Here is a 10,571-nt window from a genome sequence, read left to right as displayed (position 1 = left end):
TCCATTTACAGATCTCTAAAAGAAAGAAAATATGAGTCTTCTATGAAATATAAAGCCCACATGTGGAACACACTTTAATTCCCGAGGAAGAATGACAATACCCTTAAAGGTAAATGTGGCGTATTTTAAGTGAATAACGATAATAAGATCTAATTATTAGCTTCTTTTCTTAGAGATAGGTCTTTCACACAAATTACGCTTTATAAGTTAATCGTATAACAAAGATACAAGAAATCAAAAATATATATAGATTTCACATCGCAATAAGAACCAAGCTAGGAAAATTGTCCACATTGTCATACGTGTTCCATTATTACTCTTCATTTAGAAAGCCTTTTGCAATTATTCTATTATAATAGAATTATATATATAATACAATATAATTATATATAAATATAATAGACCTATTTTTGTATTTTTGTGAAATAGAATTTATTCAAAAACTTGCACGTGAAAAAAATATATCACTCGCTGTGGCCTTTAACTCAACATTCAGGTATATTGACGACGTTTTACAATTAACAATTATTCCATACTTACGTTGACTCGATATATCCAAGTGAACTTGAAATAAAGGACATTCATTGTAAGATAACAACAAAATTTTATGATAAATGCGATGACTTCAATCTTTCCTTACTTATATAGCAATTTACCTTCATCACCTGCTTATGGTGTTTTTGTCTCTCAGTTAATTCGATACACAAGGACATGCTCTTCGTATGAACAGTTTCTAAGGCGAGGCAAGCTACTGACAAACAAGTTGATAGAACAGGAGTATCAACAATCTCGTTTGAAGTCATCTTTTCGTAAGTTCTATGGTCGATACAACGACCTTGTCAGCAAATACAATCTTCAAATGGGTCACATGCTGACTGACGTTCTTCCTCCTAGGCACCTGATCCTACCTCTATCTTTTTAGAGGTCCGTGTTGCTCTGCTTTGAAATTGTATTTCGTTTTATGGATTTTTGATATGGTTGACAGTCTGTTATTGTCATTTTTCATAATAAAAAAATTTACATTAAAAGTTAGATTTTTTTAGGATTCTTTGTAAAAATCGCGACCCAGACCAAATATTAGGACTTTAGGATGGGTTCAAACCTCCAACATAAAAGTATAAAGGATATATATAAAAAAAATATTCTTCTAAAAACAACATGCTACAATTTAGGAGATCACTACGCAAGCAACTTTTTCATTATTTACAGTTTAATTTACAATTTTGTTAAAAAAAAAAAAAAAAAAAAAAAAAAAAAAAACCTTATACGTTGATTCCTACTATAAGATTGTCTGTTGATCGGCTTTTGAATGTATTGTTTAATGTATTGTCAAATCTTGGAATATATAAAGAATTTCTTAATAGAAAGATACAAAAACAGGTGACCGATGTAGCCAATAGGTCTTCTTCTAGGTTATCTTTTCGCACGTTCAGCTGCAAAACTGGTACCAGCTGCCTTAAATTTAAACCTTTGTCAGTTGCAGCTGCCTTAAAGAGGTTCGTTCCTGTTTTTTGGGTAGTCATTTTGGGTCACCTCTAGTCTGAAAATTATGCGTTATATAATTAATTCTACTTGTTAGTACATATTTTTCATGCCAAATAAACTATATTTAATAAAATAGTTAAGGGAAAATTTCATATCTACAGAACTTAATAAGGGACTATATTTTGAGGCGGGGGTCTTTATGAAGAAAATGAACATTTTTCCTAACTTAAATGTTTCAGAGTACCGTAACTTTAGGTTCCTTATTTTTAGTGCAGATAGTTTGTGCATTGGGAAGTCTTCGAGTTGTTTTGAAACACTTCTATTTAAACAATTTTTCAATGTTTCTATTGAGTATATTGTCATATTAAGATGATATTTCATAAAATCCAGAAAAAATGAACTCTAATTTTTGCTTATAAAAAGTTTATTTCATGCCATATCTCAAAGTTTACATTGTAGACTCACACCTTTGGTTTTATTTTCAAAATTTATAAGATTTATCTAACAAGTCTATTATAATTTGAGAAAAAGTTTTGAGACTTTTTAATAATTCCATTGCATGTTGAATCGTTAATGGCTTAAATAGCGTTTTGTCAGTGCAAAAAGGTCCAAATATCAATTAAGTGAAGAAATAAGTGAAGAAATTTTCAAACTTTTTCTTTAATTTTAATTTTATTTATTTCAAATAGTATAAATTTGTATTTGATGCCATGGTTCATTCTGATAAAGAAATTATAGAGGAAATTGCACTTTCAGGGCAGAAAGGTAATATCAAGTACACCGTAGCACAGAAACAAGCATATAGACCCCAACATTTTGTTTCCGAATTTTGGTTAAAGTAGTATGGGACATTTCCATGTTGTGACGTATTGTTTATCGAAATAAACAATAAAATTAAGTGCAGTAGTTTCTTTCCCAATATTGTCATCTAACAGCGTAGCGCAGTGAGTTAGAGGGTTTACTACGAATCTGCAAGCCTTGAGTTCGAATCCCACAGTGGGTTTTACAATTTTTACCTTTCAAAATATTTTTAAAAGCTATTTTTTTGGTTAGATATTGTAAAAGTTTGAAAATTCTAAACCGGTGAAAGTATTTCAATTATAATGTACTTTAATCCACATTAATATCGACAGATGTCCCATACCACCTTAAGCTATGTCTGTAGGTTTTTAAATAATACTTTAGAAAAAAAAACTTAAAGACTTTTGCTTGCAGGATCCAAAATCCTTCAGTTTAAACCTTTGTCATTTGCTTTGCCGAATTCTTATATATTTTTCTTCAAACTATTTAAAAATCATTCATTAAAAAGTCTAATTTTGCTTTTAAAAACTTTATTTTTTGCTTTTGTAAGAATCAAATGTTTTTATCATACAAAAATAATATACACATTTAATACAAACAATACAATTTGTAGAAAGCTCTTACAAATTCAATATAATAAGGCTTTTCTAGAAAAAAAAAAATCAGCATCATTTTATGTGCTCATAGAAATAAAGGCAATGCTTATCAATTTTCAAAACAACCATCAATTCCACTAGGCCTTGTATGTGTTATCTTGCAAGTTTTTGTCCAAAAATTGCACAAGTCCAAATCCCATTGCTAAGATGAACATCCAGTAGTTTCACTTGCAAACAAGAAGGAAAACTCTTTTTTTAACCCCAAAAAGAATCAGTGAAAAATCAAATACACATATAAATTGATATTTCAACATAATTTGCTGCCTGGCAATCTTACAACTACTAATCAAATTCAGACGTACTAAAAATAAGTTTGAAAAAAAGTTTGAATCAAAGAGAACAGACTTAAACAATACATTGGTGACATTAATATTGTATTAAAGTAAATGCAATCATATAAAATATATCTACCATGTGCATGTATAAAATCATAAGAAAAATTTTTCCCACTTAAAACAGAAATCTCTTTTAACATAACAATATTATCATAATTGATATCACATAGGCTTCTAATAACTTTGTTTTAGATTTTGTACATTTAACCCAAATATCAAATTTAATTAAATTTTACTAAACATGTGATAAGCATTCTGGCCCAACAAAAAAAATATTGGGAGGGAGGTCAAAGAATCGCCAAAATATTTGTTACATTATTACAGAACCACAAACAAACATTGATTAAAAAAAAGTATCATGTGTCACTTGAGGGAAACAAAATTATCATTTAATATTAAGCAGAAACATGATGCCACTGCTAACCTTTTCATTTCACTGCTTACAATTTCATTGTTGGGTAATTCAAAGCACTATATACAGCTACTTCTTTGTTCAAAGTACTACAGATTCTTCATGTAAGTTTATATCAAAGCCCCACCACATTAGTATAAGCCATATTTTATTGTAAGTCAGACAGCGGTTACATGTAGTAAGACAACAAAGTTCACTCCCCCCTATCACTTGCATAGAGAGTAGAGGATCTTAACAAAAGAAGCTTCATTTTATGGTAGGTACCATTCCAATACACCTACACTGTATGATTACACCACGCCCATCACTTGCAGAGGGAGTAGAGGATCTTAACCTCCTTCTCGTACGTGTCATCATCCGGACACGGTGTCTCTAGAATCATGGGAATGTTGTTCAATCTGGAGTCGTTCATTATACGCCGGAATCCCTCCGTTCCAATGTGACCTTTACCAATATTCTCATGTCTGTCCAAGTTGTTCCCAACTTCTCCTTCAAACCAAACATAATACCGGTACTAATCAATGCAACACTGCTTTTGACATTAGTATATGGACGCGAAATTCATTTGTCATCATCTGCAAGTACTTTCAATTCATATTAATCCCATTAATATCCCTCAGAGAAAACCAAACGAAACTAATATCTATTATACAGGAATACTCAATATCATACATCAACATTTCCTAGTTCCATTGTCCATTGAATTCATATTCCTGATTTTTTGGATTTCGTTAGAATAACATCAAGACCTCTTTTGTATCAGTGACAACATATATTTGACTCCCCTTCTAGATTTGTACCTCCTTTTACAGCATTTATTTTTCCTCCTTTTCAGTCAATTTATTTTCCTATTTTCTCTGCAACACTTCAGTAATAAAACTATTTTCTTTTTATTATGCATACCTAACAATATACCTTTAACCTTTCGACTGAATTTTTAATCTTTTTTGTATATATACCTGTTTACCAGAGCAATTAAATTTTACGTCAAATATAAACTAAGAGAATTCATTTTCTGGAAATGATACTTGACTCTGGGAAACAGTTTCTACAATGAAAGACGACTATGGTGTTAAATCTCTCAGTCTCTTAGTCTTCACCACACTTTGCTACACATTTTGGTTCATCAAGGGTGGAAACTACATGTATTTATCACATACCCAGCACCTCGTTACCATATCCAGCACTGACAGAGCCAATGTATTTTGTCTGTGATGCTCCTTACCTTCACACCCCAATGAACAACAAAGAAAGTCTTTAATTGTTTAAATACATTGTATTACCTTTACTGTCATTCAGATGGATGGCCTTCAAGTACCGAAATCCAACAACACGTTCAAACTCCTCCATCATACTACTGAAGCCTTTCTCTGTTGAAATATCATAACCTGTGCAAAGAGAAGATCAAGGTTGGGAATATCAATGAAATACAATCATAAGCTGAGATTCAGATACCTTTGTAATATCAATGTAATGACACACATCTCCCTACATTAGCAAGTTTTTTGCCTTTTCATGGACTGTTACCTGCAGCAAACATGTGGCATGTATCCAAACAGACTCCAATGCGAGTTTTGTCCTGAATTCTGTTTATGATTTCTCTGAGTTCCTCAAACTTTCCTCCTACAGTGTTTCCTTGACAACACATGTTTTCAATTACTACAAAAGATAAGAATAAAATGTCATGTTTTGCTTGTAAAAGTTGGAAACCAACAAGTAAAAACTATGACCTTGGTTTAGTGGTATAATTTAATCTATTGTTATACTTTCATGTTAAATACTGAAATCTGATTGGTTAAGACGCAGTTAATAATATTTACTATTACCCTCAGCGTTAGCAACGCACTTGGCAACAGGTAACATTAAAAAATGTTACATGCGCGAAAATTATGCGCGTACGGTTCGCTGTAGAATTCACGTTATTCCTACATAAAAGCAGTAAAATTTTCTTAAAAATTTTAAAAAAGACATTCAGTATAACAAAATAAATAGTGCCTGTTTGGGAGGATAACAGTTGAAATTGACACCCCTCGAAAACCATTGTCAACCTCCGCTTCGCGTCGGTTGACAATGATTTTCTCGGGGTGTCAATTTCAACTGTTACCCTCCCAAACAGGCACTATTTATATATTGTTACTTTTATGGTAACCTTTCTCTGGCCTCATTAGTTTACCAAGAATCTTTATGCTTGAGATGCTTTAATTTTTCATGGATTTAATAGGTACTTATCACCCATAATTTTACATCGTCAACAAATAATCAATATTGATCTTTTTATAATCATTAAAGTCAACCCACGAAATTATGACCGTTTTAGTCAGTACCTCACCAGATCGGTACTTACCAACTGTCACCCCTTCTGTTTTAACCAAAGCCTGGTTGATACTGTCTCCTATTCTGTCTAAACACTCCTCAACTGATATCTTCCCACAAGTAGAACCTGCAATATACAAAAGCACAAAAAACAATAAGCATTGAGAACTCACCATTTAAAACACTTCCAGAAATGCTTCTATCACACATTTCCCTTACATGATACATGTAAGTAGGCTGGTTGGTCAACAGAGCAACCAACAAATCTACTTTAAAATTTTAGATATATAATCATTTACGGCTATAAGATATTTCCCTTTTATTTTAGCTACAAAATTGGATTTTTTTCTGTATCTTTAAAGAAAGGCTTTCTTGTCAAGGAGATAAATATAGTCTACAAATTCCCATGACCATTGAGCCCCCTTAACCCTGGTTACCTGGGTGGAAGTTGAATCTTGTGAGTCCCAGTTTCTGACAGCGCTGGAGTTCCTCCACCAGCAGGTTCCGACTCTTCTGGAGATTCTCCTCTTCCGGAGAGCCACAGTTCATCAAGTAAGACCCATGGGGGAGTATCATGTCAGGATGGTAGCCATATTCCTATAGATAAAATAATAAACAATCACATGTAATTATTTCATCATAAAGTAATGAAAAAACAATTGAATTTAAATGGTATGTCATCCAATTTCTTTTTTCTCATTTTGTGATCTTTTTCTAGCAGTTAATTGATTTCTGGTTTTTTATTTAGTTAACATAAAGTTTGTGCTTCATTGCTGCCTTGAGTATTTCTCACTTGCCTAAAAATATTCAAGTTTTGTATGTGAGAAAATGTGAGCTAGAAGTTTCTGACATACCAAACACTACTCACAAAAGTTCTGTGCATATTTGTCAGCTTAAAGGCTTTTACTTGCCATAAATGTATATAACCCATTTCTGTGGGTTTTTGTCTGCCAGATGTTTACTGACTTGCCATATCACTCAACTTTTAAAGGTCAATGCTAGCTAGATGTTTATGGAATTACCATACATGTATCACCAAACCCTTTCTCTTTGTCAGTCGGGTGTTTACTGACATAACCATACATGTTTCATCCGAATTCTGTTTGTTTGTATTTACTGTTTATTGATAATTTCAGACTTATCTGTGTGAAAATCACCTAGACTTTTACTGACTTACCACACAAGTATCACGAAACTTCTGTGCATCTTTGTCAGCCAGGGGTTTAGTAGCCCATTGCCTCTGGGATCTAAGAAACAATCCAAATGCTCTGGACCCCATCTCCTCAGCCTCCAATACAGCTTTGTAAAGTCCACCTAAAGCAAAACTATTATCATAATTCTGTAAATCTTTCCTATCAAATCAAATACTTGGGCAGTTTTTATCACATCACAATTCTCTTTACAAAACACCTTCATATCTCACCTGCAATGGACACATGTCCTCCCACAAACTTCTTCTTGGCACTTTTTGCCCACTTGAACTTGGCAGCATTTTCCTCCCATTTGGATGTTGCATGTGATTTATCACTTGTGTGCTTTCCCTTCCCTTTCTTATCGGTTTGTTTTTCTTCATCTCCTGGCACAGTGTGTTCCTGTCTTCCTCTCTTCCTCTTGGTGGCTTCTTCCCCATCGCTCTTAGGATCCCGAGTTTCCTCAAATTTCTTGGGACTGGATTTAGTTTTCTCCTCACCTTTTTTGGGTCTCCCTCTTTTCTTAGCATGGGCAGTTTCTGGGCTGTCCTCCTTGTTCTGTTTTTGTGTTTCTGTGTGAATTTTCTTCTTTGTTCCCTTGCCTCCCTCAGCCTCAGATTTAACTTCAACTTGTTTTCCTCTTTTACGTTTGACAGGAGAGGTACAATTATCATTTTCATTAGAATGACTTTCAGAGTCCAGATTGCTATGATCTGCCATCACTGCTTTTGGTTGCTCGTTTTGTCTCTTGGTGGCTCTGGCAGACTTGGTCCGATTATCCTCAGCATCCACTTTATCATCCCTCTTTCCTCCTTTCTTATTCTTTGATGTCTGTGCTTCAGAAACTGTAGTGTCTTCAGACACCTTTTCTTGTGATTTACTCTGGACTTCACTTTTCTGTGTTGGCTTCTTCTGGACATCTTTGTCCAGACCAGTGTTAATATTTTTGTCCCCGTGTCCATTCACTTCTGTATTTTTCTGGCCTTTTGGAGGTCTTCCTCTTTTACTTGTAGGGACTGTTTTTGAGCCTTCAGAGATGTTTATATCTGCAGTCTCTGTTTCCTCTGATTTAATGTTGGCAGTTGCTGTCTCCTGTGATTTAGATCCAACAGAGTTTACATTTTTATCCAGAACAGTGTTAATATCTTTATCTAGATTGGTGTTTGCATCTTTAGCTAGACCACTGTGAACATCTTTATCGAGACTGGTATTGATTTCTAAATTTTTCTGGTCTTTTTTGGGTCTCCCTCTTTTTTTAGCATGGGCAGTTTCTGAGCTATCCTGGGCAGTTTCAGAGCTATCCTCCTTGTTGCTTTGTTTTTGAGTTTCTGTGTGAATTTTCTCCTTTATTTCCTTGTCTCCTGCAGCCTCAGATTTAACTTCAACTAGTTTTCCTCTTTTACGTTTGACAGGAGAGGTATAATCATCATTTTCATTGGACTGATTTTCAGAGTCCAAATTGCTATGATCTGCCATCACTGCTTTTGGTTGCTCGTTTCTCCCCTTCGTGGCTTTATTAGACTTGCCCTCATTGTCCTCAGCACCTACTGGTTTGTGATCAGTCTTTTCTCCTTCTTCAGCCATTGTTGGTTCCTCAGAGACCCTTGTCTCTTCAGTTACTGTCTCCTGTGATTTATTGTGTACTTTACCATCTCCTTTTCTGGACTTCTTTTTAACATTTTTGTCCAACTGAGCATGTTCATTTTTATCCATACTAGTGTCTCTATCTTTATCTGGATTAGTGTTTACATCTTTATCAGGATTAGTGTTTACATCTTTATCAGGATTAGTGTTTACATCTTGGTCCAGAACATTATTTCCATCATTATCCTGACCAGTGTTCACATCTTTATCTGGACCAGTGTGCATCCCTCTACCTGGGTCAGTGTTTTCTACTCCATCCAGACCTGCAGTGTTTACTTTGTCCCCCTGTCCATTGACTTCAGGATTTTCTTTGCCTTTTTTAGGTCTTCCTCTTTTCTTAACAGGGACAATGCCTGAGCTATCCTCATGGCTATTTTTTCTTTGTGTTTCTGGTTGAATTTTCTCCTTTACATTTATTTCTCCCTTAGCTTCAGATTCGTCAACATGCCTATCTTTTCCCCTCTGTTCATTGATTTCAGTATCTTCCTCTTGCTTGATTTTGATCATTTCTTCTTCTGCCTTGCCATTCTCTGCTCTAGGTGCCTCATTACTTTCACTAACACCATTCACTTTTGCTGTTTTTCTGGCACCACTTTTGTTGGATATTACAGTTCCTTTCTCTTGTTCTCCATTATTCTCTGTCTTACTTGATTTTTTAGTTTGAGGCTTTGATGCTTGGTTTTCCTGGTCAAGTTTCTCTGCTGCTGTTGTGTTTTTTTGTACCCTTGAGCCCTTTCTATTGCTCTGCTTTAATGTGTCTTCCATCACTGTGAAGAAAAAAAAAGTTTTCATGTATCATTTCATTTGTTATCAACAATTTTTCTCATTGTTGGAAAGAACTGAGGATTTTCCGGGAGACATTTGTTTATCAATTTCACATGTAATAAACTGCTCTCTTGAGAGCGCTCCAGTACCATGTGTACACTGTGTTTATAAAATTTATTTCACAATTATTTATGTTCGGTTCATTGCAACGAATTAGAGCATAAACCATTGAAATCAGACCAATGTCAAAAAATCAATAAAGTTTCTATGGTGCACCCCAATTGAATCCGCCACTGACTATCAGGAGTATGATTAAACTTCGACAATTTTGTTTTCTTTTTAAGGGGGGCGGGGGTCTGGGTTCGCAACTGATTATTTGATAGTTCAACATGTTAAGTTTTCTTACTTCTAGAGAGCAACTGGGCCCAGTTATCTTTACGGCCTATCATCTAATTCTAATACGTATACTGTAGAAGTCATCTTCCCAAGTCAAGGGTTTCTGATCCGCTGTGGAGCGGATCAGAAACCCTTGCCTTGGGAAGATGCGTAGAAGATGTAACAATCACGTTTAGTTTAAAATAAAAGCAGATTCCATGCTGACCCCTTCGTACACGAATAAACTTAAAGAACAGGTTTTTGATCATTTTTTTAAAATAAATAAATCAATGTACAAGGGCCTACCTCAATCTGTCTGTGTGTTGTACCTTCAACAGCCCTCCCCTTAGACTTTTTTCCCGCCACTAATGCAAGTGTTACACAATACTTGAATTCCGATCCCGATAATAATTCAATTATACGTGTAGCACACTTGAGAAATTTCACCGTTTTTCAAAGAATCTGTTTGATTATATTTAATTTTGAAAATCATTTTGATGGACTTTGAAACTTGGATTTTACTGCAAATAAAAGTACATCTACCAAATAAGGAAAAAAAACGCAAAACTTTCATTAAAAATAGTATGTACCTAAA

General features: G+C 34.3%; 1 protein-coding gene across 1 annotated transcript; it reads right to left on the bottom strand.

Annotated features, from left to right (window-relative positions):
• Positions 1 to 3,582: 3,582 nt before the first annotated feature.
• LOC128167266 (protein starmaker-like) lies at positions 3,583 to 10,355 on the bottom strand. Its single transcript, XM_052832873.1, has 8 exons — positions 10,283 to 10,355; positions 7,426 to 9,603; positions 7,180 to 7,316; positions 6,440 to 6,599; positions 6,034 to 6,129; positions 5,217 to 5,348; positions 4,973 to 5,077; positions 3,583 to 4,178 (listed from the first exon to the last, which is right to left on the bottom strand). The coding sequence occupies exons 2-8, from the start codon at positions 9,599 to 9,601 to the stop codon at positions 3,994 to 3,996; spliced, it is 2,991 nt and encodes a 996-aa protein (XP_052688833.1). The 5' UTR covers positions 9,602 to 9,603; positions 10,283 to 10,355; the 3' UTR covers positions 3,583 to 3,993.
• Positions 10,356 to 10,571: the final 216 nt, after the last annotated feature.

This window comes from Crassostrea angulata, chromosome 10, assembly GCF_025612915.1.
Source record: "Crassostrea angulata isolate pt1a10 chromosome 10, ASM2561291v2, whole genome shotgun sequence".
NCBI lineage: Eukaryota > Metazoa > Mollusca > Bivalvia > Ostreida > Ostreidae > Magallana > Magallana angulata.
This window is presented reverse-complemented; position numbering and strand designations above follow the sequence as displayed.